Source organism: Ptychodera flava, chromosome 21 (genome assembly GCF_041260155.1).
Source record: "Ptychodera flava strain L36383 chromosome 21, AS_Pfla_20210202, whole genome shotgun sequence".
In the NCBI taxonomy this organism is placed as follows: domain Eukaryota; kingdom Metazoa; phylum Hemichordata; class Enteropneusta; family Ptychoderidae; genus Ptychodera; species Ptychodera flava.
This window is the reverse complement of record NC_091948.1, coordinates 34,993,162-35,017,370: the sequence shown is the minus strand read 5'-3', so window position 1 is coordinate 35,017,370 and position 24,209 is coordinate 34,993,162. Positions and strand designations below refer to the sequence as shown.

The 24,209-nt window shown below is 36.8% G+C and overlaps 1 protein-coding gene across 1 annotated transcript in view; it reads left to right on the top strand.

Annotated features, from left to right (window-relative positions):
- LOC139122111 (asparagine--tRNA ligase, cytoplasmic-like) overlaps positions 1-24,209 on the top strand; it is a 59,487-nt gene that overhangs the window by 23,120 nt on the left and 12,158 nt on the right. Inside the window, exons 7-12 of the mRNA XM_070687504.1 lie at positions 875-945; positions 9,786-9,872; positions 12,194-12,280; positions 16,070-16,126; positions 16,740-16,780; positions 19,870-19,906. Coding sequence (XP_070543605.1) covers positions 875-945; positions 9,786-9,872; positions 12,194-12,280; positions 16,070-16,126; positions 16,740-16,780; positions 19,870-19,906 — 380 coding nt within the window. The remainder of the gene's footprint in view (positions 1-874; positions 946-9,785; positions 9,873-12,193; positions 12,281-16,069; positions 16,127-16,739; positions 16,781-19,869; positions 19,907-24,209) is intronic.

Genomic DNA, 24,209 nt, shown 5'->3' with positions numbered 1-24,209 from the left:
GGGCAAATCTGGCACTGTCTTACAAGGGATATTTTAAGCTGGCAATTTCCAGTTTGTCTATTATCAAGTAATTGTTTATTGACAATGGGAAATTTACAACAGACTTGAAATGTGTTTCTGGATATTTATAGTTCTTGCCAATGAATGACTGTAGTAAATATTGGTAGGCTGAGATTGGCTGACACAAATCAGGGGAGATCACATAAAAGATTCATAGAGCAGAGGTAACAATGTAGGTAAATAAGAGCAATGTGTGTTGTTTTTGGTCTTCAACTGTACTTTTAATTTGAACAGGGGTCCTCCACGCTCTGTTTGGTCTGCTACCATCTGCTGTATCTTACCTAGTGCTAGGCCAAGTTTCAAAAATGGTCTTATCAGCTGATCTGAAGTCTCCTCTGTATATCTCAAATTTTGTCTGCCATGTAAACTCTTGGTCAATGTTAAACCAATCACAAATATTCCAATGGATATGAAAATAGGTAGTAAGGGCATTTCATGGGCTCTTTAACTTTGTGTTGATTGAGATTTAATATTGTCTGTCTAGTTAGAAACATAGAACTGTTGTTTTTTATAAATTATGTAATTGATTCTGGATTTTAGTAAAAGAAAATGGATTTTTGAAAAAGATACAGTAAAGAAAGCATGCATTCTAACTTCCATACTATCACAGAAAAATGTATGATGGCTGGTGAATACAATTTTCCAATAAATTCCAACTGAAATGCCCTCATTTTCAAGATTTGGCTTTTGATGATGATTTGATTCTTCAGGAGGATGTGTGATTGCACATTAAGAGAATTGCAAGCATTTTGAATACCATGACAGGTAATGACATGACAATGAACTGACGTTGGAGTATTTGTAATATTTACAGGGAAAGCACTGATGTTCATCATATTGAGAGATGGTACTGGATATCTACAGTGTGTCTGTTCTGATGAACTGGTAAGCAAACTGAGCCACCTTTACTGCGCTGTTACAAAGTACTGTTGTTATTTTTAGCAAGAACACTTGTGCCAAGTGACCTGATACAGTTTTATGTAATTAATATGTAAACAATGAAATCACTGTCAGAGAAACAGGGATACCGAAGAAATTGTAAATGAGATGTGGAAATAATGTCCAAAGTACCCTCAATGGCAGTGATGGTTAAGAGTTGTCACTGCCAGGGAGTCTTGTTGCTCAGATGTAATAGCAGTACTTCAGAAGAATTGTTGATTCCACTTCAAATGTTGGTGGCAAACAAGCAGAAGTAATAGATCAGTGATTTGAATCAAATACCATATCAGTACTGTATTCAGTGAATTTAATTTATCCTTTCACCTCCTTTTACATCAGGAAGATATTCGACTTCATTTATCTATCTACCATTTTTTATCGGCACTTTTAAAACCAGTGTGAAAAAAACACAAAGTTTGTAAAGCCAAAATAGTCAGCCTACTGATCAAAGGCAGTCTTTCAAGGATCATAAAAGTTTTTTATGATAGTTAATAATAGTTAAAGTTGGCATAGTCTATCAGACTGTTATAGGAATACATTAACAGTGTAAAAATTTGCAAACCAAAATTTTATTGACTGAATTAATCTATGCTCATGGACTTCACTGCACTGATGTAGCCTAGGAAGTTGCTTTTTCCCATTGGACATGTACAGAGGGGAAAGTCCAGCGCCTCCACACAAATATATTTTTGAGAGTAGTTGCTTCACAACTGCAGCTACAAACATAAAATGTTACCTTAAAGCCAGATTTGATATATTTGCGTAGTTGACTGTTCAATTGGAAAACAGGAGCATTGATTTCTTGGTAAGTCTTGCACATTTAAGAAACATGGTGTATATGCTCCTGGAAACGTCCTTGACAGATCATTGAAAATGGAATTTAGTCCTGGAAAGTCCTGGAAAACTCAAAAGCCATCCACAATTTGTGAAAATCACAACAAGTTCAGTTCAAAAAGTTCAGTTATAATATCAGGAAAACGATATGTAAAGTCATAATATCAGGAAAATAATATGTAAAATAAAAAATTAAGAAAAAATAGTGTATTGTAAAAATGACACCTGTAAAATGGTGTTTTAGACTTCAAAAAGTTATTGAAAATTGTTATAAGTCCTTAAAAGTTCTTGAATTCTAAGTGACTTTGACTGTATGCAGTGTTCGCGGTGACTTTTTTCTCCTCGCATACGGCATACGCATTAGTCTGCTAAAATTGCGTATTGGCTGGATTTGAGTGCGTAATTTCACTCCCGCACTCGATTGATGAAAAAACCGACAGTAAAATACAATGTGCCGTTGAATAAACCTACACTACATATTCCGATTGTACGATGTAAATTTATTTTAATAATGAAAACAGTTTAACGAACAACTTGAACGATGTTGAAACGTAACAGCGAAGGGTATACATGCAACCGTCACAACACATCGGGCAACCCAAAAGTTAGAGTTATGGCAGCTTATCCAGACGGTTTCTGGACGTTTCGGCACCAAGTCGTTTCGGCCAAAGACGTTTCGGCCTTCCAATTTCAGGCCCCTAGTCCGAGTCGTTTGGCACCACAACCCAACGTTTCGACACCGCTGAAGGCTACCTGTGGGAACTAGTGCTGGAGTGTAATGTTACAAATCAAAGTACTAAAAAGTATAGTGTCAACTAACATTCACGTACATGCTTAATCTTTGTGAGAACATGGGAAGAGACCGTAAGAAAAAACTTCATATCATTTTCAAATCTGTGACACAAGTTTATCGATATCAATAGCCGCTGACACGGAAAAAGTTTGAAAGCGGTGAGGAAACAGCACGGCAAAATTCACACAAAATGCACATAAAGTACTGGTCAGAACGCAAAGGTCACGCTTACAAATATGACGGATCAGTCAATTACTAAATAGTTTGAAAAAAAAATCGAAACACAGATGCCGAAACGTCTTGGGTTGCGGTGCCGAAGTGACTTGGGACCGGAAATTGAGAGGCCGAAACGACTTGGGCCGAAACGACTTGGTGCCTGAACGACCAGTTACCATCCAGACACTTCTGCAGTGTTCAAAATTTATCGGGATTCCGACGAGCTCTACCAATGAATCATTTTTTTCACGGACTCGTAGAGCAAAGTTGAAAGAAATTAAAACAGATTTGTCTGCTTCGACGCCATGCTGCATGTGTGCTTGATCAAAATTTGGGAACAGCGAGACGCGATGATTGGCATTTATATAATTTGTCGCAACATTTCTGTCAATCACTCACTTTCAGAAACTATCGCTCGCCTGAAAATTAGCAACGTAATTCATAGGCACAGCTGACATGATAACGTGCCTAACGTGATAACGTGTGGACTACGATGCCGATTTTTCAGACAACGCCCAGAGAATTCGAAACTTTCCACACAAAATGAGTGATTGACAGAAATGTATGTGTTGCAACAAATTTCGTCTGGTTGTCGCCTAAGCTCAGTCGTTGGGAGTGCTTTCGGTGTTATCCTTTGCGTATAGAAAACGCATAACGATGAAAAAAATGCGTAGAGAGTCAATTTCAATGCGTAAATACGCACGATTTTTGCGTAAACGCGAACTCTGACTGTATGAACCTTGAAGAAATATCATTAGGCTGAGTCTAATCATAAGTCTCATGTGGTACAGTGTTTTGCCCAGAGTGCATTCTTGTGTCTTTTGACGCAAAATTAGCAACAATGTCCCGCAAAAATACCGGACATGGGTCACAGGGACGCACTAAAATCAGGGCTAGAATTGTAAGTCCAGCGTCCACAGACAGACTACTTTTTTAGCTACCAAATTACACACTTGATAGCCCATACAGTTATTGCTTCTCTATTGAGACAATGAAACATTAAATTTAGTTTATTTTTTTCGTCACAATGTAAACAAAAATCGGAAAATCAGTTAGTCTGTTACAGTCTACAATTCATGGTATGAGCAAGGCGATGTGTGCGTCCGGCCACTGGGCCCTGCAGCCTTGGGGACAAAAATCAAATGCCGGGCCACGTACGATCCCGATAACCAGACAATGATTTTGGAAGCGAAAGGCTTGTAAAAAAACAACTAACTTTTCACAAAGCAAATTTTACTGACCACCAACTTGAAATGAAACGTTTACATGTAAATATATGCCAGTACAGTGAAGTACGGAGAGTCAACTTTTCAGTCACTATACTAGCCTGCGGCACATGGCATCAAACGGAATTGACTGCATGTGTATTTGGTTTACTGGAAGTTCATGACTTCACCTAATAATATCATCAACCCCACAATTTTGTTGGAACACTATATCCCTGACTTTCAAAGTAGTAATTTGCCTTAAATTTCCCCAGAAGGAGTTTCATACAACTCTCTGATCGTCTTCAAGTCAGCCAGGTGCCGTGCCGTTTTTATTCCTTGGCGATTTCGTCCCTCCACATGCGCAGACAATCCAACATGGTTTCTATAAAACGGCCCCAGACATCTAGCACCGCATCTGAAGCCACTTTCTTCTATCAAATGTCAGCCGTTTTGACTTTTGTTGAGAAGCATTCTGATCATACAGGGAAAGACACTTATTTTTTTATCCACTTGCCCTTCAGGCAAGTAGGGGGTGAAGTTCACTTGCCCGAATTGGAAAACCACTTGCCCTGTAAAATTATGTTTTGAAAAAAGCAAAAGCAGGGATTTTTTATTTCACACTTTATCATGTTATTCATCAAACTTCATGATGTAGTGAAAAATGTCAGTCGCTCTCTCACTATTCTCCCCAGACTTCCAAGAGTGCTGGGCAGCTCATTAATATTCATGATCATTAATTAATATTCATGAAAAATTATAATATTTAATATGCTTGTAGGTTTACTTTCTTAGGGCTATAATAATGTACAAATAATAACAGCCACTTCCACTGTACCTTCAAGATATTTTTTCAGTTTTAACTGAACCATACAGAAAGAAAAAATCTTTAGAAGTTATAAAGGAATTTTTGAAGCTTCTGAAAATAATGTACTTCTTTGTCATGTTTTTACACTGCGTATATCATCCCTCACCACTATGAAGTTATCATTACCTTACACTATACCAGTATCCTGTTTTTCTGATGACTTAGGTGGTCTTTTTAATGCTCATGCGCAGATTCAGTAACTTTAAATCAACAACTTAAGGGTGTCGGCGAGTTTGCGATCTGTTTTGAAAGCTGAATTTCTTGATGTGAAATTCGGTCCGATTGCTTCTTTGCAGTCATTTTAGAATGGGAAAATTCATAAACAGAGAGGTTGATTGCCACGGACAAGTAACTTTTGGCATATTGACCTGAGAAATAAGTCAGTGTCCATCGAAAATTCAAAGACTGGACCCGTTGACACCAAAGCTTTCGCGTGACCATGCATGCTGTCATCTTTGCATGCAGTCTTTCCACAATGAACCCTGTGAATGCCAGTCACTAAACTGAACATTGCATTGTAGAGTATGTTTTAGTAAAAGTCCTATTTTTTGGTGCTAATTTTCACTACCTAATTTTATTTTTACGCTCCCATATATGCATATGTATATATGCAAATGGGAAGTATTCGTATAAGGTGGCAAAATGGCGTCTGTGTGTATGTAAGTATGTATGTATGTCTGTAGTCCGTCCGGATCAAAACTCCTAAACCGTAGCACCTACTGTCTTAGTATTTGGTGTACAGGTGCACCTAGGGGTGGAGATGTGAATTTGTTCAATGAACATGTCAGTGCCAAAAATATGCAAATGAGGGGGAAAAAAGGAAAAATCCTGCAAGTGGCTAAAACTCAGTAAGCATTGGTCAGATTTTGTTGAAACTTGGTATGCAGAGTTCTTTAGGTATTCTAAATTATGTGTGCAAAATTGGGATGAAATTTGTATGTTTGTATTTTTAGGGTATTTTTTCCGTTTTTAGTCAAAAAATCTTGTTCTCTGAAATCGCTCGTCTGATTGCTATGAAACTTATTATTCATGTTCCTCAGAATGACCTCAGTCATGCTTGTACAAATTGTATTGATATTGTCATATTTGTAATTTTGGGGCAATTTTCCCAATTTTTGATAAAAAATTTTTAATCCAAAAACTGCTGATTTAATAGCTATGATACATGTATTTGGTATACAGGTATCTAAGATTAATCTCAATATAATGTATTGAAGGTATGTTGAAACTGGCAATTTTTTTTTTATTTTTTGGGCAATTTTTGCCTTTTTTGGTCAAAAAATTTTTCTCCTAAAACTTCTGATCTGGTAGCTTTGATATCTAGTGTACAGGTTCCTAGGGTTTATGTTAATTAGATATATTTAAAATTAGGATGAAATCTGCAATTTTGTATTTTGGGGGGCAATTTTTCTCATTTTTGGTCAAAAAATTTGTTTCTCAAAATTTACCAGTCTGATTGCTTTGATATTTAGTGGTTCTTAGGGTTTTTGTTAATAAGATATATTGAAATTAAGTTGAAATCCGGAATTTTGAATTTTTGGGGCAACTTTGCGAAACTTTCAGTTGTACTGGGATATCTTTCATTATGTATTTTTAAGATTTTTTTTTGGTAATTTTATACCTACTGGAACTAAGAGTATATAATGTGGTGATTTTGGTGTTGAAATGCAGTAAAAAAATCCTGGCAGATTTTGAAAAATTCCAAACAAATGCCAATAAAAAATTCAGCCAGAGAAGGTTTGACAAAAAGAAAAGGTGGGAGAGTGGGGAAAAAAGAATGTACAATGGATCGGATAAAAAAGATAATGTACCTCATCGATCTTCCAGACACCATCCCTTATCAAATGGTCCACCCCGATGTATTTTTGTGCACAATTAACCATGCAGTGTATTTTAGTTTAAGATGTCAAGTTAGGTAAGGATTTGAAAGGAATAGTCAAATTCATCACAGTTTAGCTTTATCTCTTGTGTCATCATCCTTGTGTAATTGGTTAAGTTTGTAAGTTGTTCCAGATGTGGATGTACCAGCTGTTCTGGAAGAAAACAATGTTTACTTTTTCCTGTAGGTTTCTGAGTTGATGATTGTATGTTGAAATTTCTCCATGTATCTGGTGTATGGGTAAAGTGTAAACATTGGTTGCATGTTATGTATTTCAGTCTATGTCAAATATTGTAAATGAAAAATCAAGAACAGTTTACTGTGTGCTTGTAAAAGATAACATATTTGTCAATACATAAACTGCCTTGCAGATTGATTGTCTTAAATATTATCACAGAAGTAGAAAAGGAAAAGAAACTAATAAAATTGCTGTAACATATTCACTCTCAGTGCCTGTATAGGCCTATACTTAACTATTTTATCATTACATTCAGCTGTTTGTTATATCTTTATCACTCTCCATGGGCCAAGGCACACTTGGGGTCAATGTCATCACTCTGTGCCAGTCTGTGTATGTCAGTCTGTCTGTATATGTATGTCCATGTTTCATACAATTGTTGGCTTGTTTTGATAACAATATGGGAGCGAACAGTGATGTTGTCACTATTTTTATAGTGTTGTAAACATTCATACAAAACAAAAAAACTTTGTGTGGCTCCTTTTAGATCGTACAGACATGTGACACCATAACCTTATCTTGTGAGGGCAAGGAACTTTGTGGACGTACACTCAACCAGCGTACTGTAATTAACTGATGGTATTGTTTATTGAAAACGATCATGTAATTTTGTGACATAAAATGATTATTATTTGTTGTTTAAGTCGGTGTTCCCACATCAGAAAATCGATCTCATGGATTTGATTTCGAGGTAATTATTTTTTCACTTGTCCCGCCGGGTAAGTGGCATCGGCGTTTCACTTGTCCGAATGCGACTTTCACTTGCTCCGGGCAATCAGACAACCTTTAGTGTCTTTCCCTGTCATAGCCTGGCAAATCGTATACTTGTACTGAAATTCCTGCAGATGAAACAGTATTGGTCAATAATGGGGCGTAAACTGGCAAGATCCCGTACACATCCGAGGCGACTGAGGAAGAGACCACACGCTGGTTTCGAAACGTAGCGTCAAAGGAACACACTGTCATTCGACAACCAGATTATGGCTACGTCTCACCATCTTTTATATCTACACCAATAGCCAAACACAAAAAATCAAACATGAATACAGAGAACAAAAAATAGTACAGGCGATGTGTGGAGCCGCTTTCCCTTTATTACATTGTTAACTGGTTTGATGTGGCAACAGAACCGAAATCGGCAGCTATAGCATTTCTATGTTCCAAGTAAATTACACCGATTGATGCACTTCCCCAAACTTATAATACATTTTCAACTAATTTAGACACTTAACAGTGATCACCAGATAGATTATACGAAATAAATTTTAGCGTGAACTTTAATCTTGCATCGAGGGTCGAAATCGGCATCAGAACCAAAATCAGTAGCTAAAGCTGCTGATCTGATCCCAGTGAAGCCCTGTTGGATAGTCAGCACACCCGCGGGGGACGAAATGGGCAAGGGATAAAAATGGATAAAAATGGCACGGCACTGGCCAGTGAGAGATTGAGGTCACCATGCTGAATTCCTTATATAGAGAAGACCGCCTAGCTCGATTGTAGTAGCTGATCTTAACAAGAACCACCTAGCTTGTCAAAACAGCTTTATGGCAATATGCTATTGCTATCATGAGGATCAAGGAGTTCTCTCAGATATTTGTGTTTTCAAACTATATTTTTGCAATTTTAAGGGAAAAGTGTCAGTCATTGGAGCAATTATAAAAAAGAAGAGAACTTTAAAGCAGTAATGAAAAAAAACCCCAGGTTACAATGTGCATCAAACTATTGTCTTCAACCACTTCTAGTTCTGGAGTCATAAATGTAATGAAACATCTTCTGTATATCTGTTAAACACATGTAATGCAGAAACTGGCAAGAATCCCTATACAAGAAAAATGCGCATGAAATTGATTTTATCATGATGATGTCTTTTTTTACAATTCAAAACTGTAAATTCAACCAGTTAAAATGACTTTGTCGCAAACCATTATAGGAGACGTTCAGCAATCTTAATTTTACTATGAAATATGTATTTATGATATCAAATTTTTGATGAAAAACAACAGCCCTACATGTTTAGAATACCTTTCTGCCTTGGTGACTTTAGTTTGCTTTGCGTTCTTCGCTCACACATTGACCCCCTAGTGTAACTCAGTGCCCCCCTATTTGAACAATCATTGGACACTGTGTCCCAACCTTTACAATTCCTGGGCAAAACACTGGTGGTATCTTAATTAAATTCACCCTATATTTGAAAAGACTGCATTAAATACTGACTGTTGCCAATGTTTCCTTCCACTTGTTGTGAGTCCCCTATGTAGCAAGTGGAGTCAAATCATTTCAGAAGTACCATTATGATATCTTGACTGCCAGACTCCATTGCATCTACAACCATTCTCCAATCACCATTTACAGGCAATAATCCTGAACCACCACATATGGTGGAAGCTTTTCACCATTTTTATAGGTCATTCAATTGTGTTTCTGAATTGCTGTCATTGTGTTGTAGAGTCTCCTTTAAAAGGAACATGTTTATAAACTTAATCACCTTTCTAACCAGGCTCCATAGACAAACCTTAGAAATAAATGCTACTTGGGAGAAAGAGGATTAATTTTAGAATCTGCCATCTATTTTTGTTCATATGTACTTATAATGAATAATGCATCATAATTATCTTGTATCACTTGATATTATATTTTGTATTGTAGGCATTACAAATGTAAGGCCAACACCGTGCCCTATTATGTTATGTCCATGGATTGATTCAGGTTTTGTAAAGTTATACTGATTTGTTTGATTTGTGTATTTGTTTCAGTGTCAGTCTTATGATGCACTTGTGTTGTCCACAGAAAGTACAGTTGCTGTAAATGGTGTACTCAAGGAAGTACCAGAAGGAAAGTCTGTAAGTAGTTAAGGGAAATGTACACTTAATTTACACAAATAGCAAGATGTTTCTAGATCATTATGTCTGTCTGTCTGTCTGTCTGTCTGTCTGTATGTACGTATGTCTGTATGTATGTATGTATGTCTGTATGTATGTATGTATGTATGTATGTGTATATGTATGTATGTCCATCCACATCAAAAACTCCTAAATCACAGCACTTACCGTCTAATTACTTTGTGTAGAGATGCACCCAGGGGAGGAGATGTGAATTTGTTCAAATGAACATGTCAGTGTCCAAAATATGCAAATGACGAGAAAAAAGGAAAAATCCTGTAAATTGCTAAAACTCTGTAACCGTTGGTCAGATTGGGTTGAAACTTGGTATGCAGGTGCCATTAGATATTCTAAATTAGGTGTGTATAAATTTGGATGAAATTTGCATGTTTGTATTTTTGGGGTAATTTTCTCATCGTCGTCTCTGAAAGGGCTTGTCCAAATGCTCTGAAAGTTGGTATCCATGTTCCTCAGGATATCCTCAATCAAATTTGTATAAATTGCAGTGAATTTTTCATATTATAATTTAGGGCAATTTTCCCAATTTTTGGTCAAAAAATTGTTTTCCCAAAAACTACTCACCTGATATTTTTTATATTTAGTATACAGGTTCATAAGGTTGATAGATACATTCTAATTCTGATGAAATCTGCAATTTTGTAATTTTTGGGGCAATTTTTGTCGTTTTTGGTCAAAAAATGTGTTCCTCTTAAACTGCTTGATTGACAGCTTTGATATTTAGTATACAGATTCCTAGGGTTTATCTTAATATGATATATTGAAATTAGGACGTAATCGGAAATTGTGTATTTTGGGGGCAATTTTTGCCATTTTTGGTCAAAAATTTGTTTCTCAAAAACTACTGGTCTGATAGCTTTGATATTTAGTAGACATGTTCCTATGGATGATCTTAATGTAATATGTTCAAATCATGATGAAATCTTCAATTACGTATTTTTGCAGCTTTTTTTGCAATTTGGTCAGATCAACCTGAAGTAGGCCTTCAAAGATTTCCTCCACCAACACATGAGTCACAAAAGGTTATTCTTTACATACCACAAAGGAGCTCTATTGGCTGTTAGGTTGCTTCTTTTAAATTTTCAGAGAAATATCTCCAATTTTTTGTTTTTGAAGTTTTTCCTAATTTTTGACAGAAAAAAATTACAAAAATAGTTTGCTGTATTGATTTAAAATTTTGGTTTATAAATCCCTACCAATGTTCTCATATATATATTACCATGTCAGAATTAGATGAGCAATTGTAATATTTGCTTTTATTAGCTCGCATTTGGTATATGTATATATACCAAAGAGATGTTATCGTATAAGGTGAATCAGTTCATTGCATCCATTTGCATGTCTGTATGTCTGTATGTGTGTATGTATGTATGTATGTATGTATGTATGTATGTATATATGTACTGTGGAAACCTTTTTTAAAGCAGGGAATTTATTTTTTGCTATTTTCACGATGGGGAAAGTTTGCGCGAAAATTCATTCCAGCGAAATATTGAATACAACGGATATGAATATAATGAGTTGAGTTGACCCGACCACTGTACACATTTTATGTGTACGCATTGCAAACACAGAACTCACACTTTCATGCACTTCATACACATACCACATCATTCAAAAGATAATCAAAAGACAATAGTTGCAGTCATAAATAACTCAGTTTATTAATAAATTACTTGTAAGTATAAGTAAGTTCCATTCATCAAAATTTTATAAGTTCAAGAAAAATATGATTATTCAAATTTAATAAATACGAGTATGGTAAAATAAAAAAACTGTGACAATGTCACTGTTCGCTCCCATATAGTTATCAAAACAAGCTAACAAATGTATATGTATGAAACATGGACATAAATACAGACAGACTGACATACATTGACTGACACAGAGTGATGACGCTGGCCCCAAAGTGTGCCATGGCCCATAGAGAGTGATAAAGATATAACAAACAACTGGATGTAATGATGAAATAATTTAATATACAGGCACTCAGGGTGAATATGTTACATTAGAGTAGTTTCTTGTCCTTTTCTACTTATGTGATAATTTTTTAAGACAATCAACCTGTAAGGCAGTTTATGTATTGACAAATATGTTATCTTTTACAGGTACACAGCAAACTTTTCTTGATTTTTCATTAACAGTAGGTGACATTGACACCATATTCTGCATCACCATCATCATTAACCCTATCAACCACGGCTTCAGACATCTATGTGTTATTTATGTTTTTAGAATGATTGTGTATTTTTTTGTTTACATAGGCACCTGGTGGACATGAATTAATTGTTGATTATTGGGAACTCGTTTCAGCTGCACCAGCAGGTGGTATAGATAATGTGTTGAATGAGGTAAGATTTTAAACTCTTCCAGCAAAAATAATGTACAAATTATTGTGGACTAGTTCCCAGTAGTGCTACATACTGACTTAGGTATAGCAGTGTAGTGCTGTTTTTATCCCCGGCTGATGTTTTGCCTGCAGATGCTTCACTGGGATTAGATTAGCAACTAGGCTGCCAATTCTGTTCCGTTGCTGAATTCAACCTTTGTCACAATATCAAAGCGAGTTTTACAATAATTATATATGCAGTGATATATATGCAATGATATATATGTTGAATTTCTATATTGTACTAAAATATGTTATACTTTAAGATTTGATAAAGTAAAATGGGTGAAAATCTGCCCATGGGGCCATGACTATCAATTCTTCGATGACCAATACATTTTCAGTCATTGGACATACTTGTGCAGGACATGTGTTGACAGTTTAACTGGACATTGTTATTTGCCGAAAAGTCAGCAAATTTCTGACTTAGAGGAGAAAGAGATGCTTGAAAAAGACACAATTTTTTGAAGCATGCAAGTCTAAACATGACAGAAAATGACGTTGATCTAAAGATATGCATATGACAGTATTAAATGTGTAACTTTCCAAAATCTCACATTCCAATTACTATGTCAGAGGTATGATATTTTTTACATCAAATATGAAAGATTTACATATACAGCCTATAAGGACACTCAAGCTGTGTTGAGATACGAATCATATACCTCACACAAAGATAGAAACAGCTGTCAGACAGATAGTCGCTCAGGTTCCAGTACCGGTAGTAGATATCTTGGCTGTTTTATGAATAGAAACCAAGTTGGAGTGTTCGCACATGTGCAGTGATAAGATCAGCAAGGGATAAAAATGGCAATGCACCAGTACATTAGTAGTGCTATGTACAGAGTAAGTTATACTGGTACACTAGTAGTGCTGCATACAGAGTTAGGTATACTGTTACACTAGTAGTGCTACAAACAGAGTAAGGTGTACTTTTACACTAGTACTACAAACAGAGTTAGGTGTATTGTTACACCAGTAATGCCACATATACGGTAGAGTTAGATGTACTATTACACTAGTAATGCTGCGTACAGAGTTAGGTATACTGTTACACTATTAGTGCTACATACAGAGTTAGGTGTACTGTTAGGCTAGTAGCACTACAAACAGAGTTAGGTGTACTTTTACAGTAGAAATGCTACATATAGAGTTAAGTGTAATATTTATGCTGTGTATGGATTTAGGTATACTGTTACACTAGTGGTAACTAGTAGTGGTGCTACATACAGAGTTAGATATAGTTTAGGATGACACTGTTCAATCAGTGAGGATGACATTTCAATCAGTGAGGATGACACTTCAATCAATGACAATGACACTGTTCAATCAGAGACAGAGACACTAATCAGTGACAATGACACTGTTCAATCAGTGACAATGACACAGTTCAATCGTTGAGGATAACACTGTTCAATCATTGAGGATGACACTGTTTGGTCAGTGATAATGACACTGTTCAATCAGTGATAATGACACTGTTCAATCAGTGACAATGACACTGTTCAATCAGTGACAATGACACTGTTCAATCAGTGACAATGACACTGTTCAATCAGTGATAATGTCACTGTTCAATCAGTGACAAAGACACTGTTCAATCAGTGACAATGACACTGTTCAATCAGTGACAATGACACTGTTCAATCAGTGACGATGACACTGTTCAATCAGTGACAAAGACACTGTTCAATCAGTAACAATGACACTGTTCAATCAGTGACAATGACACTGATCAGTGACAATGACACTGTTCAATCAGTGACAATGACACTGTTCAATCAGTGACAATAACACTGTTCAATCAGTGACAATGACACTGTTCAATCGGTGATAATGACACTGTTCAATCAGTGACAATGACACTGTTCAATCAGTGACATAGACACTAATCAGTGAAGATGACACTTTGATCAGTGACAATGACATAGTTCAATTGTTGAGGATAACACTGTTCAATCATTGAGGATGACACTGTTTGGTCAGTGATAATGACACTGTTCAATCAGTGACAATGACACTGTTCAATCAGTGACAATGACACTGTTCAATCAGTGACAATGACACTGTTCAATCAGTGACAATGACACTGTTCAATCACTGACAATGACACTGTTCAATCAGTGACAATGACACTGTTCAATCAGTGACAGAGACACTAATCAGTGATAATGACACTGTTCAATCAGTGACAATGACACTGTTCAATCAGTGACAAAGACACTGTTCAATCAGTGACAGAGACACTAATCAGTGATAATGACACTGTTCAATCACTGACAATGACACTGTCCAATCAGTGACAATGACACTGTTCAATCACTGACAATGACACTGTTCAATCATTGACAATGACACTGTCCAATCAGTGACAGAGACACTGTTCAATCAGTGACAGAGACACTAATCATAGTCTGGTTCCCTGACCCATTTCCCCGGTAGAGTGCGTGAGGAAATATAGGGTCAGGTACCGGGTAGCCATCTTGAACAGAATTTTGTTCAAGATGGCGGAGGCTAGTCACCTGACAGAACATGCTACAACAAATATGGCTGCTACCATGAAAACGCCGGTCAAAATTCGACTGGATCAGAATTATGTTCGAACAATGGTATCCGAACCAAAAACATTGGCACACGAGATGGGAAACATAAACTGAAAGGATTAATCCAGAAGTACGGGGAAATAGAGGTGATTGAAGGCTGGCTGTGATATCGCAGCAGTACTTGTTGCTTGTATCGAACGCGCTAGGGTCATTGAGGTCATCGCTGACTGTGGCGTGACCTAAATGACCCGAGCACGTTCGATACAAGCCACAAGTAATGCTGCGGTATCACAGCTAATTGAAAGCAAACTTTGTTGGAACTGTGAACGACGATTGATTTCGATGGATAGAATGGTGTCCGAATTTCGTGAAAAATGTCAGGCATCATGTCGACATTTTAAAAGTATTAAGAGGTGTGCTAAATCACAGTGGCTAAATCATGGAGGTAGAAAGTCTTTCTTTCTACCTCCACGGCTTTGTGGTACAAACAAGAAGTTGGTGTCAAGTGAGCCTGAAAGTGCGAAACCCAAGAAAGATGAGAAAAAGTTACAAGTGTTACTTTCATCCAATCACAGCTTGTTTTATTTTAACCCAATAGCGTCCATGTTTACATTAGCCGGTACATGACCCTATATTTCCCCACGCCCTCTACCGGGGAAATGAGTCAGGGAACCAGACTACACTAATCAGTGAAGATGACACTGTGATCAGTGACAATGACACAGTTCAATCGTTGAGGATAACACTGTTCAATCATTGAGGATGACAATGTTCAATCAGTGACAATGACACTGTTCAATTAGTGACAATGACGCTTCAATCAGTGACAATGATACTGTTCAATCAGTGACAATGACACTAATCAGTGAAGATGACACTGTTCAATAGTGACAATGACACTGTTCAATCAGTGATGAACTTAACAACTGTCAACTTTGCTCAATTCATGGAAATATTTACAAAGTGTTAGTTCAGACAGAGGAGTGATTGTGAATATATGATTCATTGATGTCTGCGATACCACTCAATGAAGAGACAGTGAAGGTTACTCTGACGTTTTATTAATCTGAGTTATACCTCATTCATTGGAGATGCAATACAAACTTCAAAGACAGACCAATAGTAAAGGTCGCACATACTGTTCTTCTATCACTGGCTTTTTTTCTGACTGGGTGAACATTGATGTTTTTGACAAATTTGTTTTTTAGGAGTCTCATGTGGATGTACAGTTGGATCAGAGGCACATGATGATCAGAGGAGAAAATGTGAGTATTATGATTTCCTTGTTCCATTGACTCTATCAGTCTTCCCTCCAATGACTCTATCAGTCTTCCCTCCACTGACTTTATCAGTTCCCCCCCCCCACTGACTCTGTCAGTTTTCCCTCAAAAGACTCTATCAGTTTTCCCTCCACTAACTCTATCAGTTTTCCCTCGGTTGACTTGATCAGTTGCCCCTCCATTGACTCTATCAGTTCTCCTTCCATTTACTCTATCAGTTTTCCCTCCTCTGACTCAATCAGTTGTCCCTCCACTGGCTCGATCAGTATTACTTTACTTTTTGAAAACATACTGCAGCTTAAACACTGAAAAGTAAACCTTATTGTGATTCAAGTGACACTTTGACAAAAGAGCTTAAGTAAAAACCTAGTATTTTGTGTCTTTTACCTATTTCTGTATCATGTCTTGATAACAATCAGGGATTTAATGTCAACTGTTTAATGTGGGAAAATACCAGGAAATTTTCCCAGGACAAAACTTTATGCTCTTTAAATTAGATATTCAATATCAAAGTAAAGTCCACTGTTTTCATGAAAATAATACTTTTGTTGCTAATTTACATATTATGTGTGTCTTTTTTGTTATTTATATTTCATAGTTATCCAAAATAATGAAAATTCGATCTGTAGTAACTCAGTGGTAAGTAATTGCTTTCTTGTTGTTTTTGAGTCATGGCCATTTGAAACCAAATTACTGACTATGTACGTGAGATTTGATAGAAGTGCCAATACTCTGTTTTTAATCAGTCCAAATTAATTCATATTCTTAGTCAGTCCTTTCCCCTTTTCATTGCTTATTCATGTGTCCTTTGGTGACTAATAGTTCATCCTAAAACATTAAAGGCCCATGAGCTGCAACTCTGCAAAATTTGTCCAACTTCAGTGTACCTCCAATTTCGTCAGATATTTATTGCAATCTGCAAATTGAACGATATAGTCAATAACTATGCCTCAACAACATTGCTTTTGGCAGAATAGGCAAGAAATTGAACAAAGTTTTGTTCATTTTAAATTTCCCCCATTTTCAAAATCTTGCCATGTTATGTGAAAATGAATTTTTGTCAAAGTGGAATGGATCCCTTTCCCATCCTTTCAGTGGGTTGCACCATGTTGTATTTGTAAAGATTCAAATGTGTACATGCACCATTTACGCTGTTTATCATGTAGTTGTTTGGAAGCGGCCATATTTGGGTGGGGCACCCGTTGATTATTTGCCTTACTGAAATCTCCCCATGCAGTCCCTCACAGTGGATAATTATACGTGAGTAAACATCAAAGAGTAAGAGCATTTCTATGAACTAATTTTAATCTAAATATTAAATCATGAGAATAATACCAAAAGCAACAGGTCATGTGCCTTTAAAGACGCCCATTGGTTATAAACGCCAGAATACATGAAAGGACGCTCATTATGCAAAGAGACGCCGTGCGAGTAGCTTGAATTGAGAGCTCCAAAGATTGCGTTTTTTTGCGTGTTTTTTATGAAAATTTACAGCAGGGTAAATACCTGATCAATACATAACGGCACCATATTTTTCAAACTGATTCGTTTTCGGGACAATTTTAGTGAGTAATTGTGCGTGGCCAGTGAGAACATCAACCCAGGGGATGCCGATTGGGGTTTGAATAGCACTGTCAATCAACTTTCTGCAAAGTAAGACATGAGTTAGCTGAACGTGTACCTAATGTCAATTAGCATTCGCCTTATCTGCTAACAGTGACTAAATGTAAATAAAATATGTGTCAAGATTTCCAGTTTCGAAAGACGTGCGCAATAGTTTCTTCACAGTTCTCCAACTTTGTACCAAACCGCCGCATTTCTGGGGATAAAAATTGTGATCAGACGACATTCAAGTCGATTACATCCCTCCACAAAACGTGCAGTGAAGAAGAAAATGTATTATCGGGTTCTCTCTTACTGGAAAGTTTGATGGCCCTGAAAAGGGCCGTTTGGTTTGGTTTTGTGGCCTGAACTAATGTTTTATTAAATTTGGAACCATCGGTGTTGCAATAATTTGGTATAACGATCGAATGACAGAAGTCACGCAAAATGGCATATCAATTTTCTTCTTGTGAGGAGTACGTCATCAGCCTGCATTAGATGCTGTTTTCGGCCAAAAATCGCTCATCACACCGAGCGTGTGTCCAATCAAGAATATCCCAATACTTCTGGCAGAGTCGGAGTCAGACACACATGTTGTCATTGCCAAACTAATGATGCTACAAACTCAGAATGACAAATCAAGAAATGTTCAATACCCGGCACAGAGGTGTGAAGCGGTACAGTATCCGTGTATAGTTTCTGATGGAGTGTCGTTTGTACCTCCATGAGTCTACTAATGTTTATTTGACCATGGAGCTAAAAAGAATGATTTGACTTCCTCTGTTTCGTTCCGTCGTCCACATGAGCAAGTGCCATCGTATTGATAACTGACATGATGCAGTTCCGCCGCATGTCGATCAAAGTTCATTACACCTGAGAAATTTACGAGATTTCCCGTCTGAGTTTTCGATTGTTGTACTTTTTTGGTTCCAACGCAAAACAAAGTCTCGCAAAACAAATTGGCAAATAATGTGATACACGACAATCTGGATTTGTTTTCTGACTTCCGACCACCATCTTGGCCTCATAAAAGTTTTACTTTGACTGATTGAGTACGTCAGGATCACGGTTCAATCTTCAGAAAATACTCATTTCATATTATTTCAACACCGATGTTTCCAAATTTGATAAAACATTAGTTCTAAGAATTTTGGGAGATTCGAACGATGCAGATCGTGTTTTTGCATACCAGTATATTGACTTGTAAGTTTGTGGGTCGAGGCATAGACAGTAGAGGGGAAGATGGTTGAGGACACTGCCCACATCTGGCACCAAGCGACACACTGATGGAATTGGTGAAATCTGTAACTTTAACGCACCAAGCATAGTGAAAACACGTGTTGCCAAAATGTACGTAATCCGACATGCTCATCGATGTTCGACGTGAATTTATGTTTGTAAATCTACTAATACAGTGGCGTTTGACGCAAAACAATGAAAACGATACAATGTTGACAGGGTAATCCCTGGGAGTACCCACTAATGCGCGAACCTGGGATTGAGAACGGCGGCTTTAATGATTTAGTTCCAAGAACTAACAACTTTGCAATAGCATATAAGTAGGAAACTGCAACATCTAAACAAGAATGTCTTGTGATTCTGTGAAAGTGTTGGCAGACATGTTTAAACCTTACATTAACATTACAGAGGAGTGAATATTGTGCTGTCAAATACCAGTATGAGAAATGCTTTCTTGTACAATCTTGTTGTAATTGTTGTTATTCTGACATACTTGCTATACAGGGTATTAGGTTCACTATGACATTTGTTGGAATTGATAATTGACTAAGCTGTTCCTGTACATTGTTTCTTAACATAGCTAATGATAAAATTTAATTTTGATCATATCTTTGTTCCACTTACCTACAGGATAGTAATTGGACCTGTCAGTCAATACTTCAAAATATTTCATTATGAAAATTTTAATGCATAACAAACATTATAACTGAAGAAAATACATCAGTCATTGTATTGAGCTCATAGATGCTCTTCGTGTCTACATTTGTTATTATTGATTTCACTTAGAGTTTTAGCAACCAGTGTTTTTTGAAAGTTAAGTCCCCTGGGACATTACAGTCGTCAAATGTTCAACCATTAATAAGAGCATTATTTATTTACATTGTCAGCTTCCGTGACCATTATTTCAGTCGAGGGTATTATGAGGTAAGTGGGTGTCAGAATAATTCTGATTTCTGTCAGTGGTTTTGTATACAATGTTATGATTTCTGCCAATGATACATGAAGATAAAATGAACAGTGACCTATAATCAAGATATCTGTACTGAAAGACGGTACATACCATGAAATCAGATACTGTATCTCAAAGATAGACAAGACTTCATAAAATTGTTTGTTATAGAGTGGTATATAGCCAGACTTTCTTCAAATGGATCTGTTTATGAGTTTGTAACATTTGAGGTTAAGTAATGGAACACAAAGTGTGAGAAATGAAATGAATCTCCTTTGCAGAAAAATAAGTACCACAATATGATTAGACTATTAATCAGTGTTTGCTATTTAAATGTCAGTTACTCAGGTTCGTTGGTCAATTTTAGCGATTTTGTGATTATTTCATATTCTGAACCCCTGAAATATGATCTTTGTATTAGAGAAAACTGTGAGGTAACATTGTACTGGGAAATGTCTGAAATTTTAGTGAAAACACGGCCTTCTAACCACTGCGCGAGTTATTATTATCTTTTTGTTTTAACGTCCGGATTACTGTCAGCATTATCGTTATACCTTGAAGGAGATTATGTAAATTTTTACGCACTATGTTGCGCATGTGCACAAGTCTACATAAGAGACGCAATTCCAACATGGCTGACGACAGCCGGCAGTATTGTGGTGTAGAAAACGTAAATGGGGGCCAAAGAGACTCTATTTAATCTTCACTGGAAAATATGGTTCTAAAACAGCAGCCCATATTTTGGACTTAGTTTTTAAATTGTCAATCCGACACTGTTATGTCGGTCTAGAGCACAGCAACGTACGCGAAATGTCGCTTCACGATCGGTGCCAGTCTATTTCTATCTGTGGTCAAGAGAGTGTCGCTGGGTGTAGCGACACGTCGCCGTTTCAGTTTTACAATCAGTGAATCTGTCGAGTATCGCCTCAGTCGTTTATTTTAAGTCAAGAAGAATCGCTTTTACATGTAACTGAAGTTGATTTTGGTTTCATACCCGGGACCATAATAGTACATGTCACAGTCGAAAGCGAAATAGCGCACGAAAAACCCGGTATCATTCCTGATGGTGAGCAAAAAGACTGCAGCAGATCACATGTGAAAACTACAAAAACAAGTGCGACTTACTCGCATTCCTTGAACTTCTCAACTACAGAATTTTTTAGAGCATCGAGAGTTGGTCGTGCCATCATCGAAAGCAAGCAAGCAAGTGACGTCCTGTACTATAGGCACAAAAATCGGCGCTAAAATGAACTGGGCAACCATTTCACACTTGGTACGTGCATAAATTACAAGCTATGAGACCGGAAGTCGAGCGCTTGCGAGCAAGCGAGCCCTTGTGTCGTCGGCAGAACACAGACCTGTAAACTTTTCTAGTCTTGTAACCAGACTCTAACCGTTACCAAACAGTGTACAGTTAATATAATAATAAGCTAGATACGTATTTGACAAACAGATTATGCCCTGAATGATCTTTCTAGTGTTTATCGTGTAAATAGTACCCACCGCTTACGCTGAAAAGCCTCACGTTTCTACGCACAATTTTCATCATTTTTAGGCGAACTAGTGTTCAGGACTTGTCAGAAATTCTCCAATCTGATGCCCAATATTTAACCTAGACCCAGATCGAATGAATTTTTTTTAAACGCGCAAAAATCTGACTTTTTCGGCGAGTTTGTGTGAAAAATGGGACGTTTACACAAATCGTCGATTTTCTCAGTTCCGATTGTTGCTATGTATGCGCACCTTCAAATGAGTGTAAGTCGGCGACGCGTGGGCGGATTTCCCCAATTTTTCGCATGCTAACACTTCATGATTAGACCTGAAAAACCGTGTTTTAGATTTTTGATAAACCCCCCTGAAGGGACGATAACTTGACAAACGTGAACAAAAGCCGTTAATTTATGCAAAAATCCGACAGTTCACACTTCGAAGGCTCACTGTGCAGAAACAAAAGCGAATTTCAAAAATCCAAAACACGGTTTTTCCCCCAGTATATCCAGCTGTCTAGTGCAGTTAACAGATCACTTAGTGGTGCTTCCAATTCTTACTTATACTTTTTTAAGTGAAAAAACTCAAAATCACACGTTTTCGACTTAAACAAACATACGAATGCATGTTTTGACAACTAAACAAAATTTTTACCTTCTTCAAATATAGACCTAACAGAAAATGTACCACATGTTGGGTGTGAGACCCCGTTTTTATGTGGAACATTTGATTGAAAATATGTGTCAACGAACCTGAGTCACTACCTTAAATGTCAGTAGCATTGTATTTAGAAAAAGTATTGCAGCTCGTTGTTTTGAAGGCTGGGACATTCCAAAATTTACTTGAAATGCTGAAAGTCTACTTGAAATTGTAACAATTAGCAGTGACTTCCAGCTTGTCAGGGACTGGCAGCGATCATTAAGATAGCCTCTTCAAAGACTTATGTACATTATATATCATTTGTACAAACTCATAGTCAGTCATCAGGATAAAAGTATCAGACTATCAGAATCTTTCAAAACTGGACCATGAATCAAAGTCGTTAGAAATAGACAACTGTACCATTATACCAACTGCTTCTGCAAGAAACCTAGGGGCCAAATTTGATAACTCAATGAGTATAGATGTCCATGTAAATGCTATATGCAAATCTGCATTTTTTTCATATCGGGAACATTGGTCACATTCGCAAGTATCTGACAAAGGACACAACCAGACACCTAGTTCACGCTTTTGTTACATCGATACTAGATCATTGTAATAGTCTCCTCTATGGAATCTCTAAAAACCGTATGAATAAACTACAACTTGTTCAGAATACTGCTGCCTGCCTCATCACCAAAACCAGGAATTTCAATCGTATCACTTCCATCCTTCGCGAGCTCCTGTGGTTGCAGGTCAACAAGGACATTGAATTCAAGATTTTGTTGCATACATTACACTTAATTCACAATTCCTTACATGTGTGGTCTTCTTTCCATATACTAACCGGTTAGAAGTCTCCCCTCTGAGAACAGTTGCATGTTGAAATAACCGAGAGTTGCAACCAAGTCATTTTGAATTCGTTCATTTAGCTACACTGCACCGAAATTATGGAATGACCTGCCGATCTCCATCAAACAGTACTTCCCTTGATAATTTTAAACTATTGCTGAAGATTCATCTTTTTAAACACGTCTATGGATTTGAATCTAGCCACTGTTTTATGCTCTTTTATTGCTCTTTTATTGCTCTTTTATTAGAAAATGGCGAGATGCCGATCAAAGCGTTAGATAATTGAAGTGGAACAGCAGTTCTAGACACTGATAATTACATAATAAGGAAGCGTCCAAATAACCTGTCAACCAGTGATACCACACAAAGTTTATGACAGATGACTCAGAACAAATTACAGAGAAATATACAACCTTATAACAGAAACTTACGACACAAAATATATTGACGAGAACATATATCTATATTTCAATCTAGTAAAAACAATACGAACACTACCTTGAACACAGTAGAACAAAATTAGACATCCTAACATCCCCAGTGAAGGAACAAACTTCAAGTGGGACAACATAGGAATACAGACAATCTATCGATTATTCCACACAATTTATCCACTGAAGACGAATTTGAGGCGACTGATTAAGAAAGTACGGCAAATTTCGAAAAAACGGCGTTAAAGGATCGTAGTGTTATACAGTCTCCTCCACTCTGGAGTAGAGACTGCACTGACATTCATATTACGGCTGTGTCTCGCCATGGCCAATCAGTTCTGTACACAAAATAGGGAAACATAAAATTCACTTTCAAATATACAAAACACACTAAAAGTAAACAAATAAGATATGAATAATGTGTGTAGTTGCTTTCCTTATTACATAGATAAATATTGAAGGGCTAATTCCTCAATTGCAACAACAAAATAGATTTATTACATTTATGGTCGACAAGTATTACATTTATGGGTGATTTTTTTATTACATTTATGGTTACCATTTATTACAATTGTGGTTGGTGTTTTTATTACATTTATGGTTGATTTTTGTTACATTTATGGGTGGTATTACCTTTATAGGTGCATTTTATTACATTTATGGTTGATGTTACATTTATGGAGATTATTACATTTATGAAGGTTACAACATTTACTAGAACGTACAACACACAATGACCAACATTTTGTTGTTGTAATCTTTATTTTCTCTGTCTGATGATTAGTTTTTGAAAATGGCGGGAAATCCAAAATGATGTTAAAACGTTTGAATTTACATGCCACTTTTAACACATGACAGTGTTACA